The following is a 20222-nucleotide window of genomic DNA, read 5'->3' on the forward strand; positions in this document are numbered from 1 at the left end:
TGACATGACAAAAGGACAATGGGCAAGCTGTATGGGGCTTTACTTTGGTAATCAGTGTCAGAAAAGCGCCATCTGACGGTGGCATTGTGTAAATGCACATCCCTCACTTAATTCTCTGTGAATGCCGTCTTGGATGGTTCGAAGTTGGATGTTACTAAAGTATACGATAGTTCAAATGTGCCTGTATGGTAGAACCTGTACATAGATATAGACGTACATATGATGTTTTGGGGTTGTGACTTTCTCGTACGCTGTGGATATAGGGTATGTCGTGCGGTTTGAACCACAGTAACCGTTAACACACACATGCCCTGTGGTGCCTAGTAAAGATCCACGAATAGCTAATCATCCATTTGTACACGTTATTGTAGGTAGAAGCGAAACAAATGTACAAATATGGGGGACAGTACCATCAACTGTAAAGTCTCCACAAATCTTATGGGGCTGAAACTATGTAGCGTTAGAAATTGACCAAATAGGGTGACTAATTTGCCATTGGGCCTGCTAACACCCCTAGACCTAAAGCATTCCATCTGTTTGGTCAATCTTTACTACCTGTTTCAGCCCCTAAAGAAGTATGGTGGACACTATAAAGTGGGGTGGATGTAAACATACCAATAGACAGGCATTAGTCTACAGTGTAGTTAGGTGATTTTGTACTATTTCTGTGTTTTCTCCGACAAGTAAAGGATATTACGTTTCTTTGAAAAAAAAGTGGACCAAAGTTTATTACATTGATGGCGTCGTTTTGTAATTTTCTATTGATTTTCACTCGATCTGGGGAGTCTTGATGGATGTAACGATTTGGGTAGAACATGGTGATACTTCTGACAGAAACATTGTCGTTTGTTTGTATTCATTCTTACTAGTACTAAGGTCGTGTGTTCCTGATCTATATTATGTGGTGCTTAACGCGACGATCTTTGACACATTCAGCATCTTTTTATGGAATGCTAATCGAACCAAAGACTATACCCAGGCTCGACAACTAATCAGATCTTTAAAGACATAATCAAATATAAAATGTGGGCATGTCATTTCATTCTATTATTTCATCTTTATTTCATGCACATTTGACCCCAATATAACACAGGCATGTGGCGCTATATCTAAATTTCCACAGAGTTTGGAACTTTGCGTTTCAAATTGCAAACAATGCAACAAGATGTATTTTAGCGGTTCAAAGGTATGTTTACCAAAAAAATATGACACAGAATTGCTTTTCTATCATAACAATGAATAAATAATTAAGCAAATACATGTATACAGATACAGCAAGCAATGAGAAAGCAGTTCCTATAGTTAAAACAAAACAACGAATGAATATAAATGAATGAAAGAACGAATGAATGAATAGCTTTTGGATGCTACATCTCCCCACAATGTTCTTTACCCTACATTAGATAATTTTCACATGCCAGAAAGGGTTTAAGACTCCTGTTGAGTCATCTTGCTCCGTTGTGTTACATGTCATTGCTACAATCTTATTGGCTACGAAAAGTCCGCTCGCTACAAACAGCACCCATACCGTCACGTCACCTATCATGGACAGATTATGCAGAGTCAGTGCCCATAGAAGGATGGGGATGTGCGAGGCGACCACCCAGCGAAATATACTACAGAAAATCAGTTCTACGGAGTACATGAAGATCACGCAGACTGCGAGCTGTGTTCGGTGGATTGAGACCACGGTGTCCAGCCCGACGTCGAAGTGCCGCACCAGGATGGTACTGACGGTGGAGGTGGTCTCGGCGTGGCTCCAGGTGAGGCTGAACCCCTCGCAGTTCTCGACCAGCAGCCGGTAGCACCAGCGGTGGGCTGTGGACATCTCCGCCATGTGGTTCTCGGCGATGTTCAGCGTCAGAAACAGACACGCACACAGGAAGAATGGCGGTAACATCTTGGCCACGCCGGCAGACAGGGGGAACCCGTAGAAATCTAGTATAGTGGAGGCGGCGTTACATATGATGCTCACGCTAAAACTGGTGATCACCGGACTCAATTCCCGGATATAGTCGTTCCAGGACGTTTTGTAGACCACCACGAGCCAGTAGATCTGAACGATGGCCTGCCACATGAACATGAAGGGGAGCAGCATAGGCAGGTATATGTAAGGGATGGTGGCGGTACTGTCTGTGTCTGGCGACATCTGAAAAACGTGAGCAAGCTTCGTCTTAGGTGTGTATTCTATTCACTGGATTCAATTAATACATTGACTGTAAATACATACTAGTATTGAGATATGATGATAATTCCTACATTGTGCTCACATCAAAGTACCTATAGACCACAAAGTGGGCCAAAGGTCGTACATGTACTACTAGGTAATATCACACAATACTACGTATTACCTGGAGACAGAGGTAGACATAGAACCTGTATTGAGCGATTATAGGCTAATTTTTTCTTATCATCCACAATCTGTGGGATGTAGATCGCCCTACAGGTCTCTATACATTTGTCTTCTGTTTCATTATGCAATGTACCTGTAGATATGATAGCAGCAATGGAGAGTTTTAAAATTCACCGGGTCGCCATATTTAATTACCTGGCAGTTAGTTTACTTGTCACATACAGACCGGCTATTTCATATGAATTAGCTTAGCCTACTCGTCAAGAAACCTGGTCAGAAATTTAGATGTTAACGGCTTTAACAAAGCTTACCCTAATTTATGTCCCTGAGCCTCTGTCAAATCCACATTCTTCTAGAAAACGACACGATATTCGCCAAGCTGAGACCGGCGACCCCTCCGGCACACAGCGTGACGTGGTCACTGTGGTGTCTGCAGAAGTTGTCTGACGAGTTGAGTGACGTGTAAGTGAAGGCTGTTGTGCTTGCGTCACAGGGCGGGCCTCATATAAGACAACCTCAAAACAAGAATTCGGAAACTTGATTATACCTCCTTGAAATATCTAGAGCTTTTGTAAATTTTGTTTTTCGTTCATTATGAATATTAGGTTGTACGTATTTAGCATGATAATCTATTCCAATTGATGACCGTCTCTAGGCAAATTACATAAACTGTATGTGTGAAAGTCCTGTCATTTGACAATATTCCATTTCTAACATGTCATCATCAATTATGCAAATGGCTTCCACATGGCCTTAATTTATGCATAGCGATATTCAGTTTTTTTACACGTCACAAGTATGAAATTCCCACCATTACCGCTAAGGAATTATGACATTTTCGTATGGATAGTGCAAATCAGACCCTTTATTAATTTGTTTTGAAAGTTTTAATCATAACCTGGTTACAAACAATCATACCACATGTTACACACAGGACTATTTCTACAGACCAAAAGCAAATAACACACGCGTTTACAAACATATAATCATGTAAGAAAAAGATGTGGTACTGGCTATACCAAGGAGGTTTAAAAAGAGAAACCTCCTTGGCTATACACTACACTAAATTCAGAAAGTATTACATCGAATAGTATACAAGCATGTTGGCTATGCTGAACATAGCTTATCATAGAATGCACAAACTATGTTATTCTACGCTATTCAATTTTGCAGTCTGGCTACAATCAAAATGGCTGATTACACACTATGTAAAAGAACATGAAAGCCACAATGAAGTCATCATCAGTCACCTTTTGTCGGTAGTATTTGAATTTTGAACTTATTCCAGCTGAATGTGTAACAAAATAGTCATGTATGTTCATGATAACACGTTCAGCACCAAGGACATTACCCTACTTGTCCTTATCCCTTATTTTGTCATCTTGAACTAAGGTGAAGCATGATGCTTTTTCAAGTAGCTACTAGTGCAATGTGGCTTTGTAATGGCTTGTGGATTTAGCCAAACACACCAGGTCACCCTATTCCTCTCGATAAGTGTGGTGGGTTCTTTTACATGTAAAGATTTTGACGCCATAAGCTCTCTCACACACTATGCATTAGACCACACAAATTTTATTTCTTCAGTTTTAGATTTACCTGATTCATTTCATTATGATTTGCACCAAACAATGTATCATTAAGGTTCAACCCCAGTCTAGTATGTTGACTTTGCGAGCCTTCTATGGCAGTGTTTGGGGCTACCACATGATGCCTAGCCCTGTTTATTTTGCCTCCTCACTTTATTGAATGTCTACAAAAATCTGAGTGCCAACGCATCAAACTGTTGAGGCCTTAGCATGTATTCAAGTGTTCTTGTTGACTTTGATGACGTTGACTCTGAAGGACCTCTCTGTCGATCAGTTCTCGTCTTGATTCAGCAGCTCCACTTTCAGACGAACGCCATTTTCCGGAGTTGGAAACTGGTTGCCCTTCTTCATCTTTAGAGGGATCTATGGAGGAACACCAAGGATGAAGTAATGTTACAGAAATGTTTGAGTCGAACGCCTGACCAACATTTCTAAGCTTTTCTAAGAAAACCTTTCTATGCTTTAGTCAACTTTAAGAAAAGGCAGGGCAACCATGTACATGTACATTGGAATGGTTTCTACTCAGTATATGATCGCTACAGAACATGAAGTACACTTACTTCTGGCAAGGTAAAAAAAAGTAGCAGTTTTGGTGCTGGAAAAATAGAAATTCGCAAGGAGGCTAAAAATTGTGCCCTACCCTCAAACCAAATATCATGACAATCCACATGCAACTTCTATCTATTATATTGAACAACGAGAACCACATATGGAAATAAAAACAACTTAAGACCCTGGTGAAACTACTAGAGTTCTCACATCAGTATCAGGCGCAGTTGTGATGTGGTACTCCATCAGGATCTTGGCCACTCCGACCTTCAGTTCCATCATCGCCAGCCTCATTCCGATGCAGGTCCTCGGCCCCGCCCCGAACGGGAGCCAGTCGTACGGATCCCGCTTCTCCCGCGCCTCTTTGGTGAACCTGCGTTTTAATACACCATTGGTCACTTCTCAAGCTATCAACATTTCTCTCATTTGTTGAGTTTGCAATGAACAATGAAGATAGAGGGATAGGGGGATAAGGGATGAGGGAATAGGGGATAAGGGGATAGGGGGATACATTTTAGAGGGATAGGGGATAGAGGGATAGGGGGATATAAGGAGATGGGGGTAGGGGGATAAAAGTCTTCTCTTATACAGGTTTGACTCTACTGGCGATTCTGGGCAGGAACATGCAAAAAAGACAATTGTAATCTAAAGTGGTCCACAATACCTTTCAGGGATGAACTTCATGGGTTCCGGCCAGCGTTCGGGATCGTAGTGGATAGCGAGGACTTGTACCATCACAAACATGTCCTTGGGAATGGTCAGCCACTGGATCTTGACCTCCTCATCGACAATCCGGCCAATACTGGAACATTACATTAGATGCAACAAGGTTCAATCGCCTGTCAGGCGATAAGGTTGCATATCCAGAGCAATGGGTAAGTAATCCTGAAGACCATACATCTAGATCTAGTGGAAGGTTTTGTTCATGAAGTTTCTCCCTAAGGCTAACATGACTGGACTTTATGAAGAAAATCTCCTGCATCCTGATTCACATGCGACTGGGTTACAACCATTGCAGTTTACACATAAGAAAATACACATAAGAAAATAGATAAGATGTAAAACAAAACCAACTCTGCTACAGGAGGGTACATGCGCAGGGTCTCCATACAACACATCTCCAAGTAGGACATCTCATGCACTGCCTCGTAGTCAACCAGGTCCTGCAGGGGGACAGAATTGTCACAAGTTTCTTTTTTATCCTGAACAAGTAGTCTAGCATTAATGCTATACAAATGTACTTCCAACACTGGTATTGTTAGATATCATTGCAGGTGAGTTTTCAAGGCCTGAAATACAAAAAAAAGTCAAATTCCTGGTTTCTCAAAACAACCACTTGCAATCAAACTATATTTGTACCTATCCTACCATGAAGTGGTTTATTGGTTGCTTCATTTTGTCTTGGTGTCTTTGGAATGAACCTCTGTCCTGACATACAGTGTATTTGTTAAGTTCACAGTGTGTAAGATCAGTGTTTTGGGGTTGTAATACAATGCCTAAAATGCTATTCAAGAAAGAACCATACCCTGTCTTCCATAATCTTTTTGATCTCTTTCCTGGCCTTCTTCTGCTCTTCTTGATTGAGTGCAAAGTTGTACAACACAAAGGCCATTGTACTCGCAGTTGTCTCATAACCAGCAACAAAGAAGAGGAATCCATTGGCAACAACGTCATCTCTGGTTAGAGCTGCAATTTTTCACAAGAATAGAAAAAAAACTTTTAAAACAAATTAAGATAAAGGGTAAAATTCAACTGTTTCAGCTCTTTGTGACTTTCTTAAATTGTATTGTATCCAAACAATGAAAAATAACTATTAGAAAAGTCAGAGCGAGTGTATGAGGAACAGACAATAAACCAGATTGTCAGTAAAAGACACTGAGTTTTGAAGGATTACCACGTTTCTGCCCGTGCGACTTGACGCCCTCCTCTGCTTCCTCTTCTGTATCCTTGTGAGCATCCATCATCAGTTGCATGAAGTCAACCCGTCCCTTCTAAAAAAAGTAACAGAAAAGCATAAACACAATCAGTATTAAGAAATATGTTTTGTAGTCAACTATTAAGTAATCTTGAACAGAAATAGAGTAATTCAAGGATAAGTGTCATGCATAATGACATATACACATACATACCTCATTGCTCTTCTGTCTAAGCGCAATCAGCTGATCAAAAATACCGTAGAAGAAGCGGGTGGCATCACTTGGAAAGAGATCCATGTTTAGCCACTCCAGGATCGGTTTCATGACGGAGGGGAAGACAACTACAGATCAGTAGGGAAGAAAAAAGCATAGTAGTAAAATACACAAGTTGATTGCATGATAGCATATATAATTGCATATCATGTGTAACCGGTGACATATATATGACATACATAGTACCTTAATATGAGGATGGACGCTTAAACAAAAGGTGTGAGCTTATCCTAATGTCATTCTATGCATCTAAATGTGTTAGTATACTTAGAATCCAACCCTTAGGCCTGTATAATATTACTACATGACATATAACCTGGAAATGCTTCCAGCAAGTATTTCAGAATAATTTGTTAACAAAAAGACGTGAATTTGGAGAGGCATAAAATTCCACTCACAGTACAAAAGAACCAATGGGTTCTTGATGCTGACATTAAAAGCCTTCTTGCCCATCAGAACAAAGGGGTCCTGTGGGTTGCGTTGGGAGTCGATCTCGGTACCGAAGGCAGTCCTGGCGATGACGTCCATAGTAAAGGCACCTGTCAGTCTGAAATCAAGATGAGCATTCTGTCAGGCAAATAGATTTGTCGGCTTTGGGATTAAGATGAAAAATGTCATGAAAACTGAGTGAAAAACTTTGATGTAATTATTATCAACTCTTATAATTCTGCCAAGTATTTAAACCTAGGACTGTCACAATGGTAAATAAAAAGTGATCTACTGCTAATGAAGCATCAGTTACCCCAGAGATACACGTATACACACAAATATCCAGGTACTCAACATATTCTTGAAAACCATACCTGCCCTGTTTTGATTTCATTGTAACTTGTCATACTGTACCGAAATGGCACCATATACAGTACAGGCATAGGTTAAATGCGGTAAAAATGGTGTTATATACGGTGACAAGTGCAGATTGTGTAACAAAAGGTTAGACCTGACCCATTATTCCAAGCGCGCGCTTCAATTTAGACAGAACATGAATGACATGAAAATCCCATTTTGCAGCATTTTTTACAACATTTATTCAATTTATTGCCTCTTAGATGTATGAAATCCGAGCTTGCATATCACTGTGTGCATTTGAACACACAGTTTTAGGGTTAAACGCACAAGCTACTGTGTGGTAGTCAGATTCAAGTTTTCCTCTCAGTCCCGTTTTAGTCTTGTCCTCTAACTCATTTCCTACTTCCTACCAACACTCACTCCCTGGTGTCAAAGGACTCTCCTGTTTCTGCAAACTTCGCAATGTTCTGCACAAGCTGGTCAGCACAGGTGTTTATCGCTGGTCCCATCTGTTCAAAAGAAAAGATTCTATGAGCTCTAGGTGTCTTGGACCTAGCTAGCCTGGAATGGAACCCAGGAAAATTTTGACCAGATTTAGTTTGTGTAAAACTATGTTTGTTTGCCATGCAAGGTAATTTCTAATGTATTAAAGCTATGTAACAACATTTTTCTTTAAGTAAGGAGGCTAAAGGCTGTCTTACTATAAGTTTGGCTGTGGAAAAACTAAACTCAGCCTTCTTTTGTGGTTGACTGCTGGTGAGGGCAGAGGGATATGAAATTTTCTATTTGTCATCTGAGTGATGAATACAGTGTCTTCAGTTGTACAGTCACTGTGTTAAATTGAATTTGTTGGATTATTTTGTCCAAAATCTCAAAAAAAAGAAATAAAAATCCCAAATTTTTGCAGGACTGTAATCAGAAACACACGATCAACTTTCCTTGGCCTTACATACATGTACATACCATCTTCAGTTTGCCCCCGCTGAAAGCTGGCCTTAAGGTGCTGCGCACTTCCTTCCAGTCTTCGTCCCTTAGATTGGTCAGCATCCTGCCGCTGGGTCTTGTATCCAGCAACATTTCTTTGCCCTGGTTTGGAAACAAACAACAAGACAACAACAACAACTTCATACATCCAAGAGATATGAATAGCTTTTGTAAATTTATTTCTGCCTGTCTCATTAATTGCGTTGGAATATGGTTGTGTAACCAATATTTTATACGTTATGACTAAATAAGGCACAGTGTTTTTAATGATGTCATGAAGAAAGTTCTGAATAAATGAATGTAAACAAAATCTTATTGTGATGATAACCTTATGGTAGAGGCAGAATCAAGCACAGAAAGGACTTCAGTGCATCAAAAACTGGCAACAACTGTTATAGTATCTTAGGCTTTTAACAAAGGTAAGATCAATAAATTCAATTTATGGATGAAAAGCAGTTCCATTGGTACCAACTGTCTAACCAAAAACAACAGCAAGAGGCTTCTACTCACAGTGCGGTTGGTGAGAGCATGGAATTTTTTCACAAATATCTCTCTGAGCATCTCTCGGTCGGATACGATGAGGATTGGCATACGCCCAAAGAAGAACCTTAAGGCATTAAGAGACAAGGTTATCAGCACAGTTTGCACAAACATGTTACAAGAAATCAAAGTTTCCTCTTTACTGATTGTAGAAAAAATCATGACAATCCTTTATTTTATAACCTTATGTTATCCTATTCACAAATACACAGCCAAAATTTGGTGAAAAGGTATTCTATACTTACCCATACACTTTACCATATTTTTCCACTCGTTGTCTGTTCACTTCTATATTCCAGATTCCCTGCAGATGAACAAAGTATATTGATTGTTAGCTATTGGTTTATACATCTTCAAATAAGAATTTCCAGAATTACAAAACGCATAAATTGTTTGAGAGAAAGAACTAACGTCTTTAAACCATGACAGCAAGTTCCCGAAAAAGGGTAGAGGGGTGGGTCCAGGGATACCCATCCTCTTGAAGGTCCATAAGGGATGCACTGCATACCTGCAAGGAATATGTATTAAATTCTGTTCTTGTCCTAATTTGCAAAATGTAATTATGACAACTGAGGAAATTCCAGTAGAGGCCATGCAAGCCTACATCCCAAGTGCAGTAAATTATGTTTTTGACAGTAGTCCTTGGTGCCCACAAAGCAGGGTAGCCTGGCATGGTAGCCTGGCAAGCTGGACTGACCCACTTTTTCCAGAAACCCCGCATCTGTAATGATAGAACCCAGCTGATAATTATGCACATGAATCATACAGTACTTACAGGTAAAAGAGAACTGCCAGCAGCGCCAGAAGGATCCATGTCATGGGAACATCGCTGGGAAGGAAGTCCTGTAGAGCCATGGTGCTATCAACAGGTCGTTACTAGTCAGGACATAGACACAGAAATGTTACAGGTTTAGACGTCAACTCACCCACAGAGGGATAACTATACCAAAACTTTGACTTGAAAAATGTGCCGTGACGCTTGCTGAGCTACAGTCGTACAGGTTGAAGGTTCCACTTGCAAGATCCAGAACTATGGCTCGTCTGTTCACTGTATGAAAATATTTAGTCATGATATATGATGACTAAGCACTCAATTTATGTACCTGAGCGGATGGTCAGAAGCAAGTCGGTCAAAGTTAATACATCACGATGGATGCGACTAGACCTGTTCTGTGACGGAGGCCTCACTCAACCGTATGTAGACAAGGTATGCAAGTCTTCGCTTCAGCCAGCTTAAAATAGCTTGATGTGTGCTTCTTACCCTGAGACGCCTCCTTAAAAAAACATTGTCACCCGTTGTTGTTCTTCCGGGTCAGCCCTATACCTCAGAACTTGCAATTCAAAAGCAAATATACAAAAGAAACGCCCTCCTTTCTCAGCACTGGAACACCAGAGCTGAAGTGATACTCAGCACTTGTACACCTGGAGGTCGAAAAAAACCTGCTTAATCCTACCTCTCAGCACTGAGACATTCCTGTGCTGGGGAAGACGTCAGCACTGGTTTGAGGAGCGTTCCAGTGCTGAAGGGACGTCATCACTGGAATTCCAGTGCTGACCAAATGTCGACCGCTGATTCAGCACTGGTGTTCCAGTGCGGAGGGCGTTACTTTTGTATATTTGTAATTCAAAAGAAGTTCGACAGGTTTGGGAAAGTTATTGTCGGATTTGACAAATGCTATTTCCTTATGCGATATATTGGTGTGTTACAGTGAGATTGTGTCATCGACACAGGAAACGTCACGGACATTTGGCCAAAGAATTCCCCAGAAGTTAAATTGCAGTCTTGCTGTGAACACAGTGGGCTGCAGTTACTTTGCATTCTTATGTGCGTACGCTGTTACTAATACTAGTAATCAGGCCCTAATTTGCTTTCAAAGTTTTAATCATAACCTGATTACAAACAAATGTACCACATGTTACACACAGATCTATTTGTACAGACCAAAATCAAATAACACACGTTTACAAACATTTAACCAAGTAAGAAAAAGATGTGGAGAAAAAAATTAAGCATTTAGATTGCTTGACCTTATTTTACATTGTTTACATTGTGTACTGATGTAAGTCAACACCCAAGTGTATGAATGTATCAAATGTTCTCTTCAGCTTACTAACTTTACCAACATTAATAGTACAGTAATACTCTAAATACTCCTTTTGGTTTCCATTCAAGCAGGTTTCTAATGTTGGTCTCTATATATATCCAACCACCTTGAGATAAGCATACAAGAAATATAACTGATGTCAAAAATTGAACTATCATGTTGATGCTACAAGCATGCACAAACTTATGTCAGCAATTGATGCCACCTGTCAAATGAAGTGAGTTATGAAGAAGGTTATTGATTTTTTTACACAGGAATATTGATGGGGGGGGGGGTACATGGAGTGGTACTGGCTTTACAATACTAACACTAAATTCAGAAAGTATTACATTGAATACAAGCAGTACTAAATACTTAATTCAGGCACCAGTTAAGATTTACATATATATATACAATGCACAGACTACATTCTTCTATGTTCTTTATTTTAGCAGTCTTGCTATAATCAAAATGGCTGATTACTACACACTATGTAAAAGAACATGAATGCTGAAATGTAATCACTATCAGTCACCTTAGTATTTGAATTTTGAATAATCAACTTATTCCATCTGAATGTGTAAAAATAGTCATGATAACATTCATGTTCATGATAACACGTTCAGCACCAAGGACATTACCCCACTTGTCCTTATCCCTTATTTTGTCATCTTGAACTAAGGTGAAGCATGATACTTTTTCAAGTAGCTACTAGTGCGATGTGGCTTTGTTATGGCTTCTACATTCAGCCAAACACACCAGGTCACATTATTCTTCTCGATAAGTGTGGTGGGTTCTCTTTAACATGTAAAGATTTTGACACCATAAGCTCTCTCATACACTATGCATTAGACCACACAAATCTAATTTCTTCAGTTTTAGATTTACCTGATTTATTTCTTATGATTTGCACAAAAAATGTATCATCAAGGTTTAACCCCAGTCTAGTATGTTGACTTTGTGAGCCTTCTATGGTAGTGTTTGGGGCTATCACATGATGCCTAGCCCTGTTTATTTTGCCCCCTCACATCATTGTATTTCTACAAAAATCTGAGTGCCAACAAATCAACCTGTTGTAGCCTTAGCATGTATTCAACTGTTCTTGTTGACTTTGATGACGTTGACTCTGAAGGACCTCTCTGTCGATCAGTTCTCGTCTTGGTTCAGCAGCTCAACTTTCAGACGAACGCCATTTTCTGGAGTTGGAAACTGGTTGCCTTTCTTCATCTTTAGAGGGATCTATGAAGGAACACCAAGGATGAAGTACTGTCACAGAAATGTTTGGGTCAAACGCCTGAGCAACATTTCTAAGCTTTTCTAAGAAAACCTTTCTATGCTTTAGTCAACTTTAAGAAAGGGGCAACCATCTGTACACATTGGAATGGTTTCTACTCAGTATATGATTCAAACACTACAGAACATGAAGTACACTTAATTCTGGCAAGGTAAAAAAACAGCAGTTGTACTAGTACTGGAAAAGTGTAAAGTTGCTAGGAGGCTCAAATTGTCCCCTACCCTCAAAATATCCCAAATATCATCGACAATCCACATGCAACTTCTATCTATTATATTGAACAACCAGAACCACATACAAAACTAAAAATAACTAAGACACTGGTGAATAAGTAGAGGTCTATCCTCACATCAGTATCAGGCGCAGTCATGATGCGGTACTCCATCAGGATCTTGGCCACTCCGACTTTCAGTTCCATCATCGCCAGCCTCATTCCGATGCAGTTCCTTGGCCCCGCCCCGAACGGGAGCCAGTCGTAGGGATCCCGCTTCTCCCGTGCCTCTTTGGTGAACCTGCATTTATACACCATTGGTCACTTCTCAAGCTATCAACATTTCTCTCATTTGTTGAGTTTGGAATGAAAAATGAGGATAGAGGGATAGGGGATGGAGAGATAGGGGATGGGGGATAGAGGGATAGGGGGTAGAGGGATAGGGTCATAGGGGGATAGAGGATAGGGGGATACATTTGTAGAGGGATAGGGGGATGGGGATAGGGGCATAGGGAGATAGAGGGATAGGGGGACAGAGGGATAGGTGGATAGAGGGATAGGTGGATAGAGGGATAGGTAGATAGAGGGATAGGTAGATAGAGGGATATAGGTGGATAGGGAGACAGAAGTGTTTTCTTATACAGGTTTGACACTACTGGTACTGAATTTAGCCATTCTGGGCAGGAATTTGCAATAAAGACCATTGTCATCTAAAATTGTCCACAGTACCTTTCAGGGATGAAGTTCTTGGGTTCCGGCCAGCGTCCGGGATCGTAGTGGATAGCGAGGACGGGCACCATCACAAACATGTCCTTGGGAATGGTCAGCCACTGAACTTTGACCTCTTCATTGACCATCCGGCCAATACTAGAACAATAGATGTAACAAGGTTCAATCCCCTGTCAGGCCATAAGGTCGTATACCTGCAGTAATCGGGTAAGTAATCCTGAAGACCATACATCTAGATCTAGTGGAAAGTTTAGTTTAGTCTGTTTAGGCCAACATGACTGGATGTTATGTACAAAATCCCCTGGATCCTGATTCACATGCTACAGGGTGGGGTTACAACTTACAACAACTGCAGTTTATGATGTATGCATAAGACGATAAATATAATAAAAAAAAAAAACCAACTCTGATACAGGAGGGTACATGCGCAGGGTCTCCATACAACACATCTCCAAGTAAGACATCTCATGCACTGCCTCATAGTCAACCAGCTCCTGCAGTGGGACAGAAGTATCACATGTTTCTTTTTATAACATAACTATATAACAAGTACCTAGCCTAGCATTAAAGATAACTACATTAACTATACTTCCAATACAGGTATCGATAGATATCATTGCAGTTGAGTTCTAGGCCTGAAATATGCACCATAAAACACAAAAAGAATCAAATTCCTGGTTTCCCAAAACAACCACCTGTAATCAAACTATATTTGTACCTATCCTACCATGAAAAGTTAGTAACTAGATCATATCGGTCGCTTCATTTTGTCTTGGTTTGTTTGGAATGAACTTAATCATTTCTGTCCTGACATACAGTGTACTTGTTAAGTTCACAGCGTGTAAGGTTAGTGTTTTTGGGTTGTAACACATTGTTTTCATTAAGCCTAAGATTCTATTCTATGAAGAGTCATACCCTGTCTTGCATAATATTTTTGATCTCTTCCCTGGCCTTCTCCTGTTCTTCTTGATTGAGTGCAAAGTTGTACAACACAAAGGCCATTGTGGTCGCAGTTGTCTCATAGCCAGCAACAAAGAACAGGAAGCCATTGGCAACAATGTCGTCCCTGGTTAGAGCTACAATTTTTCACAACAACAATAGAAAAAACAAACTTTAAGACAAATTAAGATGAAGGGTAAAATTCAGCACCTTCACTGTTTCAGCTCTTTGTGACTTTCTTAAATTGTACAATGTATCCAAACAATGAAAAATAACTATTAGAAAAGTCAGGGTTTAAGAGGAATAGACAATAAACCTGGTAGTCAGTAAAAGAGTCTGAGTTTTGAAGGATTACCACGCTTCTGCCCATGCGACTTGACGCCCTCCTCTGCTTCCTCATCTGTATCCTTGTGAGCATCCATCATCAGTTGCATGAAGTCAACCCGTCCCTTCTGAAAAAAAAGAAAATATAATAAATAGAAAAACAAATAAACAAAAACACAAGTGTACTACACATGAAATAATGTTACCCCAAAATGGCACAAGCCTGAGTTAAGGGCAGGGGCTTCAAGAAAGAATTCATGCCCTGAGATGATGATGACTGGCATTGTTGCCTAATTTCAAACTTTTAATAATGTTTTGTTTAAGAACACGCATGATAATGTACAAAATGACTAATAAACTGGTGGACGTCCCAATTACTAAGTACCTAATACAAGCCCAGAAGAGAACAAGAAATAGCCATGCCTTCAAGTACCAGAGTTATCAACCGAGGATTGAGGCGTTCAAGAATTCATTCTTTCCTAGAACTATCGCTGAGTGGAACTCACTTTAAACAAAGTGTAGAGTTAGATGTTCAAGGGTTACATGTAGGTGTAACAAGTCAATAGGTGTAATGTAGCCAGCTGCCGCCGCGCCGCTTGCCTGCAAAGCTGGTGTGTTATGCCGAAAGGCAGTTATACTGGCTATACAGATACAGATACAGATGACTGAACACACGTGCACACATGTGATATACATGTACACATGTACACATACCTCATCACTCTTCTGTCTAATCCCCATCAGCTGGTCAAAAATGCCATAGAAGAAGCTGGTAGCATCAGTTGGAAACATGTCAACGTTCAGCCACTCCATGATGGGCTTCATGATGGTGGGGAACATTACTACAGATTGGTAGGAAAGAGAAACTTTCAGCAAAGTAGAAAACCCAGTAACATATACAATGAGAACAGCAATGCCAAGTTTCTTTTTAAATTTCCTTCCAAGAGTAAATAGCATTTGAGTACTATTAATGTATTGTATAGCCATCTGCCTATTAATAATAGGCAGATGAGCATACAGTACATGATCTAGGTTATATTTCTGAATCATTTAGACGCTCAATCAAAGAGGTGAAAATTCTATTCTAAGCATCTGAACGACATTACACATGTGTTGGTACACTTAGATGTCCAACGCTGGCCTTTACAACATTACTACATGACAAATAATTTCAGAATAATTTTTGGTATTGAATCTGGACATTGACCTTTATTCAGATAGTGACATAAAAAGGTGGACTCACTGAACAACAAATCATTGGATTTCTGAAGCCGATATTGAAAGCTTTCCTGCCCATCAGACAAAGGGGGTCCTGTGGGTTGCGTTGGGAGTCGATCTCGGTACCAAAAGGCAGTCCTGGCAATGACGTCCATAGTAAACGCACCTGTCAGTCTGAATTGAAGATAAGCATACTGTTAGACCGACATCAAATGGATTTCGAAAAATGATGCTGAACTTTATCCTGAAACTGTGACCATGGAGAAAGTCTGAACCTTGAAGTATGTTATTTCTCATAATCCCAATATTATAGGCCAAGTAACCTAAGACATTTCAGATATCCACTGTTCAAGATTTGTTTCAAATGTGGCAGTCTTGTGGTACCCAGATTAAGAGAGTTGCCATTACATTAGGTTCCACTTATTGGATCTTAGATGTATGAAAGTCAATACATTGAGTGCAAAATCTGACACACCTTAACTCGTTTTAAAATTCCTACTGATACTCACTCCTTGGTGTCAAAGGACTCTCCTGTTTCTGCAAAACTTTGCCATGTTCTGCACCAGCTGGTCAGCACAGCTGTTTATGGCTGGTCCCATCTGTTTGAAAAAATGGAATCTATGAGCAGGTGTATTTGTGCTATACCTGCTCCATTCAATCTCTGCTAGACCTAGCATGGAGACAAAGAACGGAGCAGGTTAATGCATGGCATTCATGACAGAGGAAGGTGACAAACAGTCACCAAAATGTTGGCGGAATCATAAAAAAACTTTTGATTGGGTTAAAAAAAAGAGTCTTTTTATTTGGAGACAAAAGATGAATTTTCCCTGGCCTTACCATCTTAAGTTTGCCCCCACTGAAGGCTGGACTTAAGGTACTGCGCACATCCTTCCAGTCTTCATCCCTCAGATTGGTCAGCATCCGGCCGCCGGGTTTTGTATCCAGCGTCAGGTTTTCGCTCTGGTTTGGAAATGAATAACAAGACTTCAGTCCAAGAACAGTCATACCTCCGAGAAATATTTACAGCATTTTGGAAATTTTTGTTGTTGTTGTTTTCTCATCAATTGTGTAGGTGTGTAATCAACATTTTATATGCTATGAGTAGATATGGCACAGTGGTACATCATAGAATCACACTCAGTGAATCGGAAATGACAACAATAACTGTTACAGCATTTTGGGCTTTTCTGAATGAAAAGACTTGTCCATTGGTTTGACTGTCTAACCAGAAACAACTGCTGCAGGCCTCTTACTCACAGCGCGGTTGGTGAGAGCATGGAACTTTTTCACAAAGATCTCTCTGAGCATCTCACGGTCAGATATGATGAGTGTTGGAGTACGTCCAAAGAAAAACCTTTAGTGAGAGAGGTATAAAAACATAAGTACAATCATGCTGCAAGGAATTGAAGTTTCCTTTTCCTCATAATCGATCACCAGCCAAAATCTGGAAAAAACATTAAGTAAACATATTCTGGACTTACCCATACACTTTACCATATTGTTCCACACGCTGTCTTGACGCGTCTGCATTCCAGATTCCCTGCACATGAACAAAGTACTTATTATCAATAAGTACCAACTCTATTTTTTTTCCTGGAATGAAATAGGAAACACACCATTAAGGCCCTAGCTACCTTCAAATAGATTGAAAATATACAAGACAGCTTAGATAAACCATGGAGTCACTCCATGGATAAACCTGATAAGTGAAGTGTTAGGTTGTTAGGTACTTTTTAGATATAAGGAATCACCATGCCATGAGAAGCTGAAATTGTTTCGAGAAGGAATTCATACTTACAACTGTAGTCCATGACCACAAGTTCCCAACTAAGGGCAAAGGGGTGGGTCCAGGGATACCCATCTTCTTGAAGGTCCATAAGGGATGCACTGCATACCTGCAGGGAATGTGTAAGTTAAATTCTAGTCTTGTCCTAATTTGCAAAATGTAATTATGACAACTATTAAAGGAAGTGCTAGTATACAGTAGAGGCCAATCCTACAACAATTCAACTGCAGTAAATTATGTTTTTGACAGTCCTTGGTGCCCACAAAGCAGGGTAGCCTGGCATGGTAGCCTGGCAAGCTGGACTGCCCCACCTTTTCCGGAAACCCCATGTCAGTAATAATAATAATTATGCATATGAATCAAACTTACAGGTAGAAGAGAACTGCTAGCAGCGCCAGAAGGAGCCATGTCATGGGAACATCGCTTGGAAGGAAGTCTTGTAGAGCCATGGTGTCATCAACAGGTCGTGACTACAGTCTGGTCAGGGCATAAACACAGAAATATTACAGACGTCAAACTCACCAACAGACCTAACGTTTAACCAATGCTTTGACTAGAAAAATGTGCCGTGACGCTTGCTGAGCTACAGGTTAAAGGCTCCACTTGTAAGATCCAGAACTATGGCTCGTCTGTTCACTGCAAGAAGTGTATGAAAACATTTAGTCATGATATAAATGACTAAACACTCTATCATGTCTATTTTTGTACCAGAGCGGATAGTCAGAAGCAAGTCGGTCAGAGTTTACCTGGACCGTCACTGGGAGCACCTGTGGTACTTGTAATGTAAGCACGATGGGTATGCGACTAGACCTGTTCACCACAGACAGAGGACTTGCTTAACCGAATGCAGACAAGGTATGAAAGTCTTTGCCTCAGCCAGCTTGAGTTGTTGGGCGTCTCTTGCCTTGAGACTCACACAAAACATTACGTCACTCGTTGTTGTTCTTCCGGGTCAGCCCTACCTCAGGATTTGCAATTCAAAAGAAGTTCGACAGGTTTGGGAAAGTTATTGTCGGATTTGACCAATGCTATTTCCTTTTGCGATATTGGTGTGTTACATCGACACAGGAAATGTCATGGATAGTTGGTCAAAGAATTCGCCAGAAGTTAAATTACAGTCTTCCTGCGTACACAGTAGGTTGCGGTTACGTTGCATTCCGCTGGGAGGCATTCTTACGCGCCTGTGCTGTTACTAATATGCATTGTACTTGCATGTATCAGTAAAAGTAGTATGTGCTGCTTGGCATAATCTTGCCGTGAAATGTATCATCTTGGTTGTATAAAATCAACATTTTAAACAGTCATCAGTCAGCACGATGGAGAATGAGTAAGTAACATCTAGCGTCAGTGCACAGTAAAACCAGTCAGAATTGATGAAGATGACGGACGGTCATCGAAATGTCGGCTCGTGAAAAATAAATGGTTGTGATCAAAGAACTTTGCAGTGCTATTCATTCGTTTACCAACTTGATGAAATTATTTACGAATAAGAGTACACAGTATATACGTCTGCGCGAGAGCGGAAAGCTTTTGTGCACGTTTGGTTACAGGCGGCCAACATAAAGTCCCCCTGCACTACCGAATCTGCTTGGAGATTACCGTCACCTGTCTGAGGTGAGGGTTATCTCAAATCTGACGGGTTATCTCAAATGCGCCGCGGGTTAGGCGCTAATTGGCACGTACGTAGCTAGGAGCCGGTTAGTCGGGTGGGTCTCCATTGTTGTATCTACTGAACTTTCTCAGGATAAAGCCAGTGGGTTTAGTTTGGAACATTCCTGGCTCTGAGTTTGTCGTGGATTTGTCATAAAAATCTTACCATAAATGTCACCGTGCTTATCCGACTGACATGCCTGTGCTAAACTGGATGGGAAAGGCACTTATTTATGTAATGATAATCATGACTTCTCATGCATTTTTGCCACCTGAAGGGGTCTGTAGAGAACATACAAACATGCGAGTGTACATGTCTACAAGGCCCTCTCCTAGGCAAGAAGCCTTGAATTCACCAGCATGTGTAATCATTCCCTCTCCTTAGGCAGATTTCTTTTGTATATTTAGCCTTGGACAGATCTCATACAGAGTGTTTGATCACTAGAAATGACCGCGAGGGCACAGTGGCGCAAGAAACCAGACCTGTCCGATGCCAAAAGGTAGCCATCTTGAAATGGTAAACAAAAAACAAAGCTTCACCTCTGTATTCTACCAAATACCCCGTATTTAATTGTGATTCTTCCCAAGGGATGAATTTGCACGTGTTCAATCCATTGGCCTATCCTAAGTTACGAGTTTTCATACTGAAAAGTATTTTAAAATGTGTACAGTGTGGAATACGTTAACAATTTAGAACTTAATAATCAATACAAAGTACACTAGAGCCAATACGTGAAATTTAGGTACAGTTGAAAGCAATACTTTTAAAAATATAAAAGCGCACTATATTATATTATATAATATAGTCTATCCCATAACACACATATGTTCCAATATTCATTCCAATATTATATTCTTGTACACAGTCGAAGGATAATATACACATCACCGTCGATATTTTCGGACGTTCACATTTGTTTAGCTGTCACTTCATGATATAGATGAATTTTATTATCATTATCAATATAACAAAAAATACGGCGACATTTGTTTGGTC

The 20222-nt window shown here is 40.3% G+C and overlaps 2 protein-coding genes and 1 pseudogene across 4 annotated transcripts; all 3 read right to left on the minus strand.

The window, feature by feature from the left end:
* Positions 1–1037: 1037 nt before the first annotated feature.
* LOC109470737 lies at positions 1038–2847 on the minus strand. Its single transcript, XM_019769802.1, has 2 exons — positions 2665–2847; positions 1038–2149 (listed from the first exon to the last, which is right to left on the minus strand). The coding sequence occupies exon 2, from the start codon at positions 2147–2149 to the stop codon at positions 1400–1402; it is 750 nt and encodes a 249-aa protein (XP_019625361.1). The 5' UTR covers positions 2665–2847; the 3' UTR covers positions 1038–1399.
* A 332-nt stretch (positions 2848–3179) lies between these two features.
* On the minus strand, positions 3180–10286 carry LOC109470714 (cytochrome P450 3A8-like). 3 transcript variants are annotated; one of them, XM_019769774.1, is made up of 15 exons: positions 10134–10286; positions 9766–9866; positions 9402–9498; positions 9236–9294; positions 8961–9057; positions 8430–8552; positions 7887–7975; positions 7076–7224; positions 6618–6745; positions 6383–6479; positions 6014–6174; positions 5563–5651; positions 5153–5290; positions 4699–4861; positions 3180–4302 (listed from the first exon to the last, which is right to left on the minus strand). In XM_019769774.1, exons 2-15 carry the CDS (start codon positions 9843–9845, stop codon positions 4210–4212), a joined length of 1563 nt encoding a protein of 520 aa, XP_019625333.1. In that variant the 5' UTR covers positions 9846–9866; positions 10134–10286; the 3' UTR covers positions 3180–4209. The 3 variants fall into 3 exon arrangements, with proteins under 3 accessions (XP_019625333.1, XP_019625335.1, XP_019625332.1); XM_019769776.1 differs by having other exon boundaries at positions 9766–9849; positions 10094–10286; XM_019769773.1 differs by having other exon boundaries at positions 10094–10286.
* Positions 10287–10889: 603 nt separating this feature from the next.
* Positions 10890–18494, minus strand: LOC109470715 (annotated as a pseudogene).
* Positions 18495–20222: the final 1728 nt, after the last annotated feature.

This window comes from Branchiostoma belcheri, unplaced genomic scaffold (assembly GCF_001625305.1).
Source record: "Branchiostoma belcheri isolate BF01 breed outbred unplaced genomic scaffold, Haploidv18h27 scaffold23, whole genome shotgun sequence".
Taxonomy (NCBI): domain Eukaryota; kingdom Metazoa; phylum Chordata; class Leptocardii; order Amphioxiformes; family Branchiostomatidae; genus Branchiostoma; species Branchiostoma belcheri.

Excerpts from the sequence above, each read along its gene's own strand:
- LOC109470737 (XM_019769802.1), bottom strand. The coding sequence starts at position 2,149 with ATGTCGCCAGACACAGACAGTACCGCCACCATCCCTTACATATACCTG.
- LOC109470714 (XM_019769774.1), bottom strand. The coding sequence starts at position 9,845 with ATGGCTCTACAGGACTTCCTTCCCAGCGATGTTCCCATGACATGGATC. Across the intron at positions 9,499-9,765 it reads CTGGCAGTTCTCTTTTACCT|GTATGCAGTGCATCCCTTAT; the intron begins GTAAGTACTGTA and ends TATTCCTTGCAG. Across the intron at positions 6,480-6,617 it reads TTAGACAGAAGAGCAATGAG|AAGGGACGGGTTGACTTCAT; the intron begins GTATGTATGTGT and ends TACTTTTTTTAG.